General features: G+C 40.9%; 1 protein-coding gene across 2 annotated transcripts in view; it reads left to right on the forward strand.

The window, feature by feature from the left end:
* The window catches only part of LOC140946119 (vacuolar protein sorting-associated protein 11 homolog), a 90,237-nt gene that overhangs the window by 8,461 nt on the left and 65,123 nt on the right, over nt 1-16,653 (forward strand). The window contains exons 13-33 of one of the 2 annotated variants that reach the window (XM_073395196.1): nt 999-1,063; nt 1,669-1,748; nt 1,917-1,996; nt 3,204-3,275; nt 4,172-4,250; nt 5,067-5,111; nt 6,010-6,111; nt 6,644-6,685; nt 8,428-8,495; nt 8,939-9,017; nt 9,890-10,004; nt 10,723-10,788; nt 11,246-11,358; nt 12,077-12,163; nt 12,299-12,349; nt 12,666-12,754; nt 12,957-13,031; nt 14,034-14,125; nt 15,349-15,434; nt 15,540-15,587; nt 16,182-16,255. In XM_073395196.1, the coding sequence (XP_073251297.1) occupies nt 999-1,063; nt 1,669-1,748; nt 1,917-1,996; nt 3,204-3,275; nt 4,172-4,250; nt 5,067-5,111; nt 6,010-6,111; nt 6,644-6,685; nt 8,428-8,495; nt 8,939-9,017; nt 9,890-10,004; nt 10,723-10,788; nt 11,246-11,358; nt 12,077-12,163; nt 12,299-12,349; nt 12,666-12,754; nt 12,957-13,031; nt 14,034-14,125; nt 15,349-15,434; nt 15,540-15,587; nt 16,182-16,255 (1,608 nt within the window). The remainder of the gene's footprint in view (nt 1-998; nt 1,064-1,668; nt 1,749-1,916; nt 1,997-3,203; nt 3,276-4,171; nt 4,251-5,066; nt 5,112-6,009; nt 6,112-6,643; nt 6,686-8,427; nt 8,496-8,938; nt 9,018-9,889; nt 10,005-10,722; nt 10,789-11,245; nt 11,359-12,076; nt 12,164-12,298; nt 12,350-12,665; nt 12,755-12,956; nt 13,032-14,033; nt 14,126-15,348; nt 15,435-15,539; nt 15,588-16,181; nt 16,256-16,653) is intronic. The other variant, XM_073395197.1, reaches the window with a different exon arrangement.

Here is a 16,653-nt window from a genome sequence, read left to right on the forward strand (position 1 = left end):
AACCAGGGAGTTTAAACTGAGAGACTACATTGTACATGTACAACAATAATTTAACCCACAAGTATAAAGAACTTGCATTTTCTTGAGTTATCCTTAACAGGTTCTTACATAATTATATTGGTAATTAGCACAAGTTTAGGCTATGCAGGTACTTACCATATTTATTCGATTATCCGCCCTGGGCGCTTATTAAATTTTTGGACCTTGAGAGTGGGCGCTTATTAAATTTTCAGCATTTTCAGCAAGTGTAGTATGTTTATTTTGCAACAAAACAATAAATGGTAATAACAAAACCCGAAGATGTAACAAGGCAAGGTTCCTGTAAAATACTTTGAAGAAAACTCGGTCTTCGGGAAAGTCTCTTATTAGCACTTATTCAATTTTTTGGGGTTGGGGTGGGAGTGGTCGCTTATTTGAGTTTGAGTGGGAGTGGGAGGGAGGTGGGGTGGGGTGGGCGCTTATTTGAGGCTGGGAGATTATTAACTTTTTCTGCCTTTAGGATGGGTGCTTATTCGAGGTGGGCGCTAATTCGAGGCTGGGCGCTTATTCAAATAAATACGGTAGATAGGTTGTTGTTTCTTGAAGGAAAAAAATACATTGTTATTGTAGCCATAAGTATTTAGTGGTATTCAGCTTTTTCTTATACGAAATGTGCATAGTAAATTAGTATTGCAGTTGGAGTGATAAGGAACCCATGCCTCTAATCCCTATGTTGGCTTATCTTATTTGCCCAGGTGTACAGAATAATTTGTTTTATAGATGTTTAGAAAATAAGAACCTGTTTCAAATTTTAGGCTAAAAAGGTTCTAACTGGCAAATTTTAGGATAATATATTCTTAAAAACCAGGCTCTCACTCGAGGGTTTTTACTGTATGTGACCCAAGCTTATGTAACAGGGGGTTTAATTTTATTTATTAACTATGTGGCAATTATTTTTAAAATGTCACCTAAAATAGGCATAGATTAAGAGTACATGTACTTCCCACTTTTTCTTGCAGAGGCAATTCTCAACCAAGAAATATGAATATTGTTACGGTATATGACATTCAAAACAAGTTTATTGGTAAGAAAGTGCAGCGCTATTGTACTTAATGAAATTAATTTAAATGTTCGCTTAAATTATAGCCAACAGTCAAAGAGTATCGAGATCTTTATTGCCTTACAGTATTTTTTGTCAAATAAAATGGATATTATAATTTTTAAGAAAATAAAATTTCCTGAGTCTGGCTTTTCACTGACTTTGGCAACATCCCAGGGGTCACCTAAGAGAAGTTTGGGTAACCTGGATACAGAAATGAGTGTTTATAAAAACTGACCTGTTTCAATTTTTTGATGTCCGTACCACACATGTAGACATGTTCACTTCCATGTTCACCCCCTGTTCAAGGCTTCTGGTTCAGAAAGACACTCTGTTCAAGATGTAAGTGAAATTGTATACCCTGTTTATGACTCAGGGCTCTGAAAGCCATACTCTGTTTGGCCGCACATGCCCATTCAGCCCAAATAAGTGACTGCCCCATCCCCCCCAACCCCCATCTAAGGTTTTCTCTAACCTTTTTAGCCCAATGCCCTCTCTTTTCTCTTCATGGCAACCTCGCCATAACAAGTGAAAAGTTAAGCTATCTGATCAGAGCTCTCTGTAATTTGTAGATTTCTTTTATTCAACAGCTTTTACAGGGACCTTCCAGGGAGTAATTGATGTCTTATGTGAATGGGGAAGCTTATTTGTCATAACAATGGAAAATAAGGTACCGGTATACATACTAACCAATGAAAAATCAGTGTTCTGTGCATTTTAGCACTGCTTTAATTGCACATGATAGTCAGGCCACTACTTCTCTAATCCACAAACTCTGCAAATGTTCAAAATCGTAAGTTGTGACAGATGCAGAATATTGTTTTTCTTTCATTTTTAGATTTTTCAGTTAGAAGAAAAGGACACACAAACCAAACTAGAAATTCTTTTCAAGAAGAACCTCTATGCAATGGCAATCAGGTAAAACCTTCATTGCGTGTCACTAAAACATCAACTGTCATGCCGTGGTTAACTTACACTTACTCTTTTTTTTAATGTTTCAAATTCTTCTTACCACTACAACAGGATAATGTTTCGGCAAAACGGGCAACAAAAACGTTCAACTTTGCTGCAAAGTGAGTTGAAAAGGGATGTTGCACATTTTACCACCCTCATTCTAACCTGTTAACCCTTTTAGTCGCAATAGTGGCCAAGATCAATTTTCTCATAACAGTATCCATACACTGTCAAGAGATATGTTATGAGAATAAATAAAATGATCACTCGAGAGAAAATGCCTTGATCTATTATCAAATTCTCTCAACTCATTCTTTAAGGAAATGTATGGAGATCAATTTGGAGAATTTGTATGTGGATACTGGGGCTTAAAGGGTTAAAACCTGATTTGTTGCAAGACAGGTTTGATGTGGGTGGTAAAACGCACAACACCACTATTCAACTCGTTTTGCAGTGATCTTGCAAGGCAAATATGTACTTTTTGCCCGTTTTTAACGTACTTTAAGTTGTGAAAAGCAGTTCAAAGATGAATACAAAGAGTTTTTGCTTATTATTGTCGTAGATCTTTTCATCTCTTTCCTTGATTATGCCTACAACTATGAGGACAAATTTTATACTGGCCGGAAAGGGGGGCGGGTACTTCCTAGTAGTAGGCTCTAATGGGTATGTGCCACTGGATGGGGTAGCATTTTCTGGATTGACTATTATGGGGTTGCATTTTTATAAGAGTTGCCAGTATAGTGTCCCACATTTTCAGGATTTTGGGGGTCAGAAAATTCAGCTGTGTAGGCATTTAAGACTAGAAAGATTACCACCACATTAAATTTAACAAATGTGTCAGTTTATTTTCAGGATGACCTATTGTAGTTGAAAGGCATACATGAACAGAAAGTGACGAAGTTGGGATGCGAAAATTGCCTTTTTTCCAAAAGTGACTATGGTGGAGCCTAGAATATGGCCACAGAATAGACTATAATGGGGTAGGGGTTCTGAGAGGCCAGCGGCACATACCCAACAAAAATTAACCCAAGCACCGCCCCCCCCCCTCCCCCTCCGGGTATACTGGTCACATACTACATGGGCTTATTGGGTTAAATTTCATAAGCCTTTTATTCTTGGTTACACAGTACATGTACAATCATGCATTGATTTTTTTTTTCATCCCCCTAAGTTTGGCAAAAAGTCAGCACTATTCTGATGGACTGATTGAAATCTTTACTCAGTATGGAGACCACTTATACAGGTAAGAAAACTGTTTTCTCAACAGCATCTATAATGGGCAATTACAGTTGATCCCGGCCGTTCATCAGTCGGTTATTCTGACCTTCAATAAGGCAGCGACACCTTTCAAAGATGAAATAGTATTTACTCAATAACAATTGCCGGTCCTAACGTTGCGTGAGAAATTACAGCTGACTTTTCGTGAGGCCACGATCGTATTCTCCGCGAAATGGTTGGTTGAAAATTTTCTTAAACCAATAAAGAAACACCACCCAGATCTGGGTAGTGACACGTCATCAGTGTGGAATTTTTACGCTCGTTCCTCAGACATCATCTCGCGGGAAAGTCAACCATGTCGTCGCGAAATGTCGGCTGTTTTCTCAAGCTAGTCCTATCAGCAATCTGTGAAAGGAAGAGTCGACTTGTACATTCGTCATTAATTACCTCTGTCAGGTTTTGGCGGCAACTGAGTGAGTTTTCACGAGTCCGGGGGGTGCTATAAGGAAAGATTACTCTTGCAACTTAATTGACCTTCCAATAACTAGTGTTTAATACCATCAACTGAAGGTACACAACTATAAACTTTGACTCTGACAATGGCTACTGCACAGATAATCACTAGGAAGATCATGTTCCACCTGCGTAGATAAAAAAAAAATTATATAGTTATCTGTGCCGACTATCGGCCAACTGTTGATGGACAGATGGTGAATGCTCGTAGTGGGAACACTCGGTAAACTGTTAGCCGACGGTCGGTTTAGTGGAGTTGTTCTTCACAATACCCAAAGTGTTTTTTTTCTCTTTAGGTATAGATCACAGACAATATCAAGGTGTGCTCTCAACAAACACTTAAACAGCTAGTGGGTTAATGTAATGAGTAATATGTTTTATATGTTTCTTTCGAATTTTTTTTTTTAGCAAAGGAGATCACGATGGAGCCATAAAACAGTACATCAAAACCATTGGCCATTTGGAACCATCCTACGTCATTCGGAAGGTAAGCAAACAGTAAATAGCCAACTATGAGAAACTCACCACTAAATTCTACATGCTAGACTTGGGGTCTGTTTACATGGACATGGGAGACCCCAGGTAGGTGAGGTAACACGCTTAGGTGGGGTAACCCGCCTGTCCATATAATCTCTCATACGGTCACCCCACCTATCGTGTAAACGTGATCAAATTAAAATGCGAGATTATATAGACAGGCGGGTTACCCCGGCTACCTGAGGTCTCCCACCTCCACGTAAACAGGCCCAAGACTCTTACTATGTTAATCCTAGACAGTTCATTCAGTTGATCCCAGGGAAACCGGTCGTTTCGATACAAAGTCGTCTCGATTCAAGTCGTTTCAACTCTGGCAGTAAAACCGCAGAAATTGTTGATCACTCCAAGTTTAGTTTGCGCGTGAACAAGGAAAAGATTTTGGGTGAATATTCTTCGTTCTTTAAGCCTTGTAGTTGAAACTAGTATTTACACCTCGACCGAATAAACTTGTATCGAAACGACCGGTAACCGAGTAAACTCTTCCTTCAAAATGTACCTTTGACTGTCTGCACTCAGATCTTTCATTTAGCATCCATTGCTTGTATTAGAGCTACATAGCTTTAGTAGAGCTCTTAACAACGACGGGAGGTATAAACTTATAAAGCTTATAAACTACCGTTTATAAGCCCTGGGCTTCTACATCTTCGTAAGGGGTTTTTAGAGGGCTTATAGAGATTCGCTTAATACAGGTTTGATTGTTAAACAGTCTAGGAGGTCTTTATACAGTAGAAATTGTTTTATAAAATATTATTATTGCCTGTTTTAGTTCTTGGATGCACAAAGAATTCACAACCTCACCGCTTATCTCCAGGTTTGTAAATAAAATTAACCATCTGTCAGAGAAAAACATTTTAAATTAATAAGCAGTCCATTCATAGTTTAGCCTGTTCACAGACCCTCTATTCTCGCCTTGGAGATCGTCGAGCGCGCGTATGAAAATAAAAGCCGCGGGGGATTAATTGACCGCGAGCTTTCCGCGCTCGCTCCCGCGCGCTTGTCGATTTTCGAAAAGAAAAAGAAAACAACGTCCGTGTACAGGCTACTCATAGTCTCCTTTGCAGACGTTCCTAGGGCTTCGTCACGCGTGGGGCAGGAACGATCGCAAAGCCCTAAGAACGCGTGCGTGAGAGGCTAGTCCACTCATTAATAATCGCTATTATCAGACGGCGCTGTTGAGTAAGCGCTTTTTCCAACTGCTGCGATCTTAAGCAAGCGAAACGACTTTACTTGGCCCCGGCATCTCTTCAGTAGCTCCCAGGACACGCTGAATGTCAGTCCAAATACAGCATATGCAGTCGTCTGGGCTGCTTGTCGTAGAACGTATACGGCATGTTCGTTTTCTAAGGGCAACAGAAGGTAGTTACATGGAAAACTGAGGGATTATTACTGTACGAGGAATGTCATTGAAAATTACTTTCCGGTTGATCCCTTAGAGAATTAGTAATGCTATTTTTACAATTGACCAATCATAGGTCGGTCCTATAAAATGCTCAAAAAGTGAAATGAATGAAAAAGAACATAAAGGACTTACATCTCGTAGCTTTTAATCCCTCACTAAGGTCTAAACACTGGCTGCCACTGATCACGTTTTGCCCAACAGAATTTTTTCCCTGTTTGTCAATATCAGGCTGAAGTAAGAGAGAATAATGGTGGGTGAAGATATCATTATATCTTGCTTTTTAGTGTCTTGTTTTGTTTTGGTTTGCTAGGCACTGCACAAACAAGGACTGGCCAATACAGATCATACTACCCTGCTTCTCAATTGCTATACGAAGCTCAAGGACGTCTCCATGCTGGATGAGTTCATCATGGTATGTGCGTACAGATTTATATCCTGCGAGCAAGTTCTCTTCTCAGGGGGTGGTAGATGGTACAAGGAGTGCTCCCTTCCCCTCCCCCTCCCCCTCCCCCTCCCCCCTTCCCCCCTCCCCAGTCACCCTCACCCATCCTTTTCCTCCACTCTCGAGTGACATGTTCGCACACAGGCCAAATATTCAACGAAAAAAAGAAAATTTTACTGTTATCTGATTATCGTCTTGTGACCACTGGGCCTTCATACTCACCGCGCGTTTCGTTTATTGACGGTTTCGCCTCTTCAAGAGCTTTGTTCATATGGAAAACCTAGCCTGCGGTCAAAAAAGAAATGGAACGCGCGTAAGTTTCGGATTGAAAAGTGACCGATTATAAACTCTTGTTGCCACTGCAAACATCTGTCGCAACAGTTCTTCGCCTGTAGGGTGTTTAAATTGCGTGCATTGGTTTTAAACGCCATCGTTTGTTGCTGTTATTAACATTCTTCACCACTCTGTGTTCAAATAGTGATGAATCTGCTGTTTATTGCAGACTGATAAGGAATTAAACTTCGATGTGGAAACTGCAATCAAGGTATAGTTGCGTATAGAGGAGTTTTTGAAGTATTAGAGCGGTTTTCATTTGAGTGTGGAAAAGTAATTGGTTTTGCACTTTCTACACGATGCGATTGGCTTAAAAGATTCGCGCCACCTTTTCATCCAATCAGAAGTAAGACCAAAGCCAATTGTGACGCGCTCGCATGCATTTTCCCGCGCTTTGCGTCAGCCACATGTAATTACTTCGAGTTTTGATTGGTTCAATGTATTGTCTGTGTCCTATGTGATTGGCCAGAGTAATTACTTTGGTTTTGGTTTTACGACACTCAAACGAAAACCACTCTATTAGGGAGCTCAAGCAACAACGACGGCGACAGCTACGGAAACGTCACTTAAAGTGAAAACTTTCTCGGCCTGATTCCATCTCGTTCAATTCGTCAAGTGCTGGCAAATTTTTCTAGAGTTGAACTCTAAAGACTGCATCAAAAGTTCAGGAAAAGAAAAGGAAGGTCGTTGTTTTGTATTCACGTCCTCGGCTTAACGTGAAATTAGGCACTTTCACGTTGTAGTCAATAACAATAACAATAACATTTATTATTTGTATTGCGCCTTTTCTATAAAATATTCAAAAGCGCATCACAACAGTAATTAATAACTAAAAATTTTACAAATCTTTCTATAAAAATCATCAAAAAAATATTTACATAAAATGAGTAAAAGATAATTACAAATAAAGATATAGATAAACTAAGATAACTGAAATGATTCCTTAAATAAAAATGTCTTAATTAAAGTCTCTAAAAGATTCTAAGTTCGTTGCTTCGCACGCGGACCTTGGCAGCTTATTCCACAGGAAAGGAGCAGCTACCTGGAAAGCTCTGTCTCCCAATGTTTGGGAGTCGTGCAGCGACGGCAAAGAAGTGGACAAAAAATGCGTGATGGAGTTGTTGTTTTGCCAATCTAAGGCTATTGCTTTTTTGCCGTTCTTGTTCCCGTCGCCGATGTCGTTGCTTGAGCTCCCTATTTATGGTCATATAATACTGTGCCAGGTTCCGCTAGTGGCAGTGTTGTAGTTGTGAGGTTGGTCCTTTGACTTAAACAGTTCTTAAAGCATTTTGCGCAAAGTTTACAACCAAAACGCATTTTAAGCACAAGAAAAGTGAAACACACACACAAATAGGGTTAGCCTGTTCCAGGCTCCGAGATGGTGGTGGAAAGTCGTTTAGTAATAAGAAATGCGAAAAACGCGCGGGGGCTGGGGAGAGACAGGGCAGCGGAGCCTCTCTCTCCTATTTTTTCCGCCGCCACCGCCCCCTTTCCCAAGTCGTGCGCCTCTTATTTTCGCCCTGCTCGTTTTAATACGTTCCCACTATACTATCTGAGAGCCTGGCACAAGCTAAAATAGGGTGGGAATGACGTACAGAAACTCCCCTCCCCTTGCGTACAAAGCCATCTATCGCGTTGCGAATAATTAGATATGAATGCTGTGAGTTTTTAGAGGTTTGTAGCCATCCACTACTATTAAACAATTGTAACTGTAAACTCGGGGATCTTTTTCGAATAGCTCAGAAAAGCTAGCTAAGAACTCCAGCCTTTGTTTGAATCTGGGTAACACTTACGAACTCTTGTAAAGTTGATGGCGAATAATAAATAATAATGATTGTTATGAATAATTTTGCCATTACAGTCAGTTTTGAATGAAATATGATGATTGTATCTCACAAAAAGGCTGCCAAGATATATAAGCTTATAACTTCCTTTGAATTCCTTTTATTTCAGGTTTGCCGTCAGGCTGGGTATTTCAAACACGCCGTGTACTTGGCTGAAAAATATGATCAACATGATTTGTAAGTGCTGCGTAGAAAAATCGAACTCTAAGTTCTTAACGCAAAACATCAGGCTTAAAAGCATCCGAAGAATTACAGCGTGTCTTCAATTTAACTCTATTTTGTTCCAACACAGATACACGTGTTAGGACCACATTTTCGCGTGGCCACGAGGCACCTTGAAAAAGTGTCATGTTTCTAGACGAAGCGGGTTTTATGAGAAACCGTGGGTACTGAGTATTATCAGATTGTTGTTGCAATTTTCTAGTTGACATCAAGTATCAATGATTTTTAAAGACATGTATTGGATCGAAGAAGAGTGAATTTTGAAGTGAAACCTCCATGGCAGTACTGTTGCATGGCGCTTTTGGTTTTTCACTGTTTTACAAAGCAAACTTTGGGGTTTTTTTATACCTTGGCGTTGACCTCTCTTAAAAATCATATGGTTAATGTTTTATTTGCAGATACTTAAAGATTCAACTGGAGGATCTCAAAGATTATGAAAGAGCTTTATCGTACATAGGAAAACTAGATTTTTATGAGGTACATTTGCGTTCTAGTCTGCTACACAGCCGTTTTTAGTGTCGTCACGCAACGCTCCTCCGCACAGTGGGGAGGAACGTTGCGTGACGACTCTAAAAACGGCTGTGTAGCAGACTAATTTGCGTTCCGTACAAAATAAGTTCTGGAGGTAGTACATGGTACCACAGATACCGAGAAGGGCTTCTGTTCAAATATGGGAACGGTGATTTCGGCGCGATTTCTGTAACGGGGCGAAGCTGCGCCCCGATGATTAGTCACATATCGGATACTAGTTGTTCATACTATACAGCATAGCTTTTGCGCCGGCACGAAAACCATACCGAGAATGGCTTCTGTTCACACATGAGAACGGTGATTTCGGCGCTTTCTGTAATGGATGGAAGCTGCGTCACCCCGATCTCTAAAGTGATGAGTCACATATCTGATAAGTGTTCACACTACACAGCATAGGTTTCTGTGTTGGCACGAAATTCTATCTGGTTTAGTTTGGACGTAGCCTAAGTGTTCAAAACTGTCCCGTTGTTTATTGTGCAAGAACAAAAGGATTGTCCTCTACTGGCGATGAAACTGTTCCAATGAATCCCATAAAATGGCCATGAATCGGCTCGGGAACCACACAGAATGAGAAGGAACACACAGGTTAAGTTGGGTTAGCCGATCTTTATTTTAATCCTTTCACCCATTTGCAGGTCTACGGCAGAAACAATCGTTTGCTTTTTTATTCAAACGCAACAATGCCGATGCTCAAATTTCGAGCTTGGTCTACCTCTGGTTGGTCCACCCCCCGCCCCCCGCCCCTCCACGTCTGGTACCCAGTCCCTGGCACTTGAACCAACAAGTTGTAATGTGAACCGGTATGTTTTACTTTCCAGGCCGAAGACAATATGAAAAAGTATGGTAAGAGCCTCGTGAATGCTGTCCCAGATGAAGCAACGAAGCTATTAAAAGTCCTTTGTACAGATTACAGACCCCAGCGCCTGCAGGAACGTAAGTGAAACTCAGAACATTTTGTTTTAATTGAAGTTTGCACAACGACGTCGACCTTGCGCCAAGCACTGTGCTCTGGCACATTCAGTGTTCAATATTATCATCAGTTTCAATGCTGCTCTTCCCATCTATTTTCATAGCCTAACTCTTCGTAATCTCGAGCCTGGGAAAACAGCCGACATTTCGCGACGCAATGACTGGTTTCCCCGCGAAATGACGTCTGAGGAATGAGTGCAGAAATTCCAGCAGTCAAACCTCTTGAATACGGGCACCAAAGGGACAGAACCAAGTGTCCGCTTTACAGAGGTGTCCGTATCATAGAGGTAGGGAATGTATGATTTTTGGCATTTCTGGGACCAAACGAACTATCCCTAATAGAGAGGTGTCCGTATTATAGAGGTGTCGGTAAGGAGAGCTTAGACTGTACTGATGACGTATCACTACCCAGATCTGGGTATTATGCTTATTATGCTTCTGATTGTTCGTGGCCTGAGGGAAATTTGCTTCAACCAATCAGAAGCACTACTCAGACCTGGCTAGTGACACGTCATCAGTATGGAAATCTTGCAGTCGTTTCTCAGACGTCATTTCGCAGGGGAATCAGTCGTGGTGTCCCGAAATGTGGGCTGTTTTCTCAGGCTACGTAAACGTTCCCTAACTTCATTTAGACAAATCATTTTTTTTACATGGTGAACTTACAGCTGCCGATGATTTTTAGGTGCAGTTTCCGGTTCAGTTACCCCTGTTAGTACTGGTGTATTTCAATCCATGACAGCTGCATTAGGTAAGCGTTCATTTCCTAGCCCCCGAGACCTCAGTGTTTTGGGTGTTGCGTGACAAAATCAGGCATTGCTTTTTTTGTCCCACAACACTTGTTTTGTGTCAGTAATTACATGCAAAGTATTCAGTTGTTGCGTGACTTGTATCACCTGAGTTGTATGAAATGCTCCGTAACTGGGTTTGGCGTGAAGTGCTGATGATTTAGGGGAAACACACGCGAGAAAAAAGTAGCAAAACGCTGACTGGGCCTTGAACAGATAAGGACGACTTTTAGCAAAAAATTAATTCAAGTTCAGGGGCAATTAGTGCGCAACTCCTCTCTTAAACGTGATAAACACCGCCCTAGCTATCATTCTTTCTGTTGGATTATAACTTTTTTTTATAATCAATGATTATTAATTATATGAAAGTGATAACTGATGAGAACACAAAAAATAAGGCCAACACTATTTGCTTTTTAGATCCAGTCCCGAGTGCAGAGAGGAAAATCCGCAAGGCACGCGCCGAAGAGTTCATCCACATTTTCGTACATCAGAAGGCTAAGCTGATTGAATTTCTTGAGCACATGGTGCAGGTAACGTTTCTTTCGCTTCTTCGTCCTGTTCAGTGTCCTGCTTTTTCTCGTACTGAAAAGCACCAGAAGGAGAACGGCAGAAGATCCCTAGAAGAGTAAATAGCGAGAATGTGTCAGGGACGTGACTGACAAAGCTAAATAATATCCGCGATGAAGACGCTGCCGCGGGCGCGGTTTGATGAGCCGCCAGTGTGCGCTGAAAATCGCAAGCGCACTTGTAGTCATTGTGGAACATGTAACGTTACAATTAAAAATCACGGAGTTGTTCAATTCTGCTTTGTAGAGAAGTCAAAAATTAACGTTTTAGGAAGGAACGTTTCAGAAAGGCATACTCAATTCCAAGTGAACATTATCCTGGATGCCAGAGGGTCTTTTTTCGGGTCAATTTAGACTTCAGGGAAACTGCCCACCTACCCCTCCCCTAAGCCAACCTTATCACTTACTTCTCACTTAGGGCAAAATGTTGGCTTAGGGGAGGGATAGGTGGGCAGTTTCCCAGAAAACTAAATTGATCCGCTTGGTTATCCTGTGTCCGCGGTTTATTTCATCGTAGATATTTTGTGAACATTTTGCGAACAAGCGAAAACAAAGAAAAGCAAACAAAAAAACAAAAAACAGAAAACTATGAGACATGCAGGCTTGTTCGAGAGGTGACTTCGTGTCAGCTTTATGGTTGTAGATCAGTGGCTAACTTCCTCAATATGCTTTATATCGTTAGGTGCAACCACACTCATCAACCAACCTTGTGTACAATACTCTTCTTGAACTGTACCTTAACGACGCAGCACGTCAGAAGGATATAGAGGTAACGTGACCTTTTGTCACACAAGGATCAACTTGGTGTCACGTAATAGATGCCTAAGGTCCTTTGCAAATTTTGTTAATTAAGTTAATGGCCACCAAATCGTCTTAGAATTATACCTGGTGGTTTTTGTTGCAGGCACAAGTTGAACATGAACGCAAAGCCCTTGATTTACTGACAAATTTGGAGGTGTGTTAATAAATAGTTAAGTACGTAAAAAAAAGCCGCGAACAAGAGTGCTACTTGTGTATTTAGGCTCTGTAGGAAGCCAGAAAATGTACTGATATAGAAAGAAGACAGCACAACAGAATAACCCAACTGAACAGACAGCTGTTTCCTTCGATTTGGACTCATCAGTTGCAGATAACTGGAAAAAACTGACTTCAAGTACAATGATGAAGGCTATTTAAACTTGGAGAACCCAAAACGTATCATGCTCTAAAGTAAATAACATCGATTGTCGAGCTCAGGCGATCCAAATTTACGTTCCGTCCCCTCCATTTAGGCACGCTACGACATCGACCACGCCCTTGTGTTGGCACAGATGCACCACTTCAAAGCTGGAATTTTATACCTGTATGAAAAAGCCAAACTGTGAGTAGTGGATAGGTGTCCTGTGGCACTTGTTTGATGTTATATGACTGCACTTGCCTTACAATTTAAGAGGGCTGACTTATGTGTTCTTTATAAATAACATTAATTATGTTTTGTGCATGTGTTAATGCTAACCCACCAAGAGCTTCCTTTTAATGGTTGTACTTTTGATTTGATTTTTTCTCATAAACCAATACTACAGTTACCAACAAATACTTCATTACCACATGGAACAGAACGAGTACGGTCACGTGATCGACACGTGCAAGAAGTATGGGTAAGTGCATAACTTAGAAAACGCTTGGCAACTTTTTTCGGCTGGGTCATGTGGTGAATCCCCGTTAATCTGTGTTTTTTAAACCGTACCCGATACTATAAAATATTGAAAGTTATGACCGAGCGGTTAAGACCTCGAACTCTGGATCAGGAGGTCTGAGGTTCAAGCCTCGCCCTTCCCTTTGTTTTCTTAGACTAGGAACTTTACTCCACTTTGTCTCTCTTCACCCAGGGCCCAGTTGTTCGAAGGCCGATTAGCGCTTAACCCGGGTTTCTATTTCTTGTGTTCAAAAGCATGTTCTCGAGTAATTTTCTGTGCTATTGTTAGAGCTTCCAGTCATCAACTTGTAGACAAAAAGAATTAAAACTGAAATGCTTTCTACGCTTTCGAATCTGAATTCAAATCCCGCACTAACCCTGGGTTATCTTAACCCAGCTTTCAACAACTCGGCCCAGGTGTATAAATGGGTACCTGCGACATACTGGTGGGGGGGTAACCCTGCGATGGGCTAGCATCCCTTCCAGGCGGGAGTAGCAATACTCCTAGGCAGCTTCATGCTACAGAAACCGGAACATGATAAGCTCCGGCCGTGCTGGCCTTTGGCTCGTGTGCGACTTTACCCTTTTTTACCTTTTTTATGCACACAGCCTGTATCGCGCATGCGCAAGATTCGAGCGATACTCTTCAAAATCTTTTTACGGTGGCCTAGTTTTCAGCTCAGTTTACAAAAAGATAATACTCGTAAAACACCCTCAAAAATACGGGATATCAAGCTGCAAAAATAACGAGTTGGTTTTTTAGTTGTTTTTTTTTTTACCACTCTTAGTAGCCTTTATCACATAATAAGGTTTCTCAGGCTTATCACAACAAATTCCCTAAAATATTTTTTCTTATTCTAAAATAAGACCACTGCTCTTACTCTGACAATGCAAAGTACGATGCGGGTAACTTTACCCTCAGAATGTTTATAAAATATTAATACCATATTGCCTTTTTTTACAGCACTTTAGACACAAGTTTGTGGGTGCAGGCTCTCTCATATTTTGCCCGTCGGGAAACAGATTGCAAGTCCCAGATAATGGAGGTGTTATCTCATATCCTTTTATAACGTTCTTTTAGTCACGCGTTCTTTAAGTAAACTAGGCGATGCATAAAAGATGGTGATAAACGTGATCGCCCCGAACTAAGTGCGGGTCTTATTATTCTGCGTAGCAGGCCGGCGGTTGATTTGGGGAGTGCGCGAAAATAAATAAATAATAATAATAATAGGCTTTATTTCAAGAGGGTAAAACACTTAACAGTTGTCCTAAGACACTGATGACTCTGTGGCCCTCAAAACAATTACAAATATAGATTCTACAACTAAAAACTTTAAAATATACTATTTTCAAAGATAATTTAGGATAAAATATAATAAGTAATTTCTAAAAAGACATTATGACTAAGATAGATAAAAACAACATAAAACGTATATACAATTACAGTCTAAGGAGCATCGCAGCCTTTTGTTTAGCTAGAAAAGATTTAAAAACGTTATGCTTAAAACTTCCTAGCGAGCCATTATTTCTTATATTGGCATTCATGCAATTCCAGTCCTTTATAGTCCTAATGGTGAAAGTACGACCTCCTTCTGTTTTTCGTTTATACTTAGGGCACACTAGATTTATGTGTGAATGTCTAGTGGCTCGATTATGAATTTCTGAATTTTTGACTAATAGACTATTCAAATAACTAGGCGCTAGAAGGAGCTGGGAGCCGCGAGAAAATTGAAAACGACGATTTTTAGCGCAACACAGCGTTGCAATGTTGGAACAATGTTGTAACTATTCGAAATAATGTGGCAACAATGTTGCAACGGTGTGTTGCGCTAAAAATCGTCGTCGCGAATCATCTCGTGTAACATCACCTTTAAGGCAATCACAACTGTGTGAAAATATCCACTGCGCCAAACAGAACTCCTTACAGGTGCATTTAGCTGTGCCAGATGCAGTAAATCGCTCTTGAACGAACCAAAGCTGGGTTTGTTTTCACTCCTAAGAGCTCAAGAAAGTGGCTCCAAATTTTATGGCCAATCACAAAGCACTGTAATATGATTTCGCTTCACTCCAGTCACTCATAGGTGAAAGCAATCTACGTAGTTACTTGGGTCAGTCAACAAAAAATATCCGAGCATTTCTTTTGACTTTAAAGTAATTGTCTTTGCTTTTGGCAATATCAAGAATGTATCACTTATATTTTAACATGAAAGTCGCTATAGTTTAAACGAAAAAGGACCGACTGGTGCAATACAAGTGATATTTCCTTAACGACAAGTCAAACATCGATCGTGGAAATCTTATGTCGCCACTTCTTGTGCTTCAAAATCTAGCTCACAATTCTACGGCGACGTTAGCTGTTGTCAAGGTAACAAACGCTTATTTTTTGTCACCGATGCTGCTTGTTTTTTTGACAGAGATTTGTTTTCTTTTGTACCAGTCAGTTTGAGAAGACAGCATTTTCTATTTTTAGGATTACATTATTCATCGTTTGCAACTAGAAGATGAGATTATTGCCAGTGTAAGTAAACATTTAGTGTTTTTTACCTGAATTGAACGAAATGATTTCTTCAGAATGGTAGCCACTCCTCGGGACCTCCTCTTCCCCCTCCCCATTCACCCTTCACATCGATGTAGCACTTTTAGTTTCACTAAATACTAAAGGCAAGATTAGCTCGGTCGGTACAGCGCTTGACTGCAGAGCGGGAGGTCGCGGGTTCGATTCCCGGGGCCAGACCAAAACTCAGGGTCTTAAAATAACTTAGAAATGAAGGCACTGCCTTTGCCCTGCAAATGGCTACTGACCCTCGCGTGGCTCGGATGATCACGTAAAATGGCGGTCTCGTCTCCAGTTGGAGACGTACAATATAGTGTCCCCAATCAGTGCTTTGCTGCTAAATACATTGACACTCAAATAAAGTGCTTTTTTTTTCAACCACGCACTTTCTTGAAAGTTTTCAAATATAAAGAGCTCACTGCTTCTGCTTCAAAACCGTAGACGTTATTTTTGATGAAATGCGTGTCTTTGTGAATCCCACTTCACCCAAGACGTTTCAGTCATTTATACTCGCGTACATATGAAGTACAACAACAGTCCACCCAATTTGCGTTTCAGGACGAGCGTTATATACGGCAATATCGGGAGGAAACCGACAAAATGCGAAAAGAAATTAAAGAACTGAAGACAAGGTAGGGCTACTTTACTACACTTAACGAAAACATCGTTTGGTCATGGGCTCCTTGCGGCGTCATTGGTACTTTTTGGAGGATTAAATTTCTGCTCGTGCGGGTGGGCGTCATTTGTTTACGTGCAGACCACATTGTCTCCGCCTCTCTCTCTCTCCGCCACAGCGGCTCCAACGCACTTTCTTGTTTGTTGTAAGGACAATCCGCTATAAAAGTGGGTGCAAACGAGAAATGTGGATCTTTAGGCTTCTGGGTTGAAATTCCGTGTTGAAATAAAGCGTCTGTGTGTCTGCCTGCCTCTGTAGTCGCTTTATGCAGCGGATACAGTCATTTCTCTCTTAACGGAAACCTCTACAAGACTGACACCTCACTTAGACTAAAACGGACACCTAGAGTTTGTC

This window comes from Porites lutea, chromosome 8, assembly GCF_958299795.1.
Source record: "Porites lutea chromosome 8, jaPorLute2.1, whole genome shotgun sequence".
Classification (NCBI taxonomy): Eukaryota; Metazoa; Cnidaria; class Anthozoa; order Scleractinia; family Poritidae; genus Porites; species Porites lutea.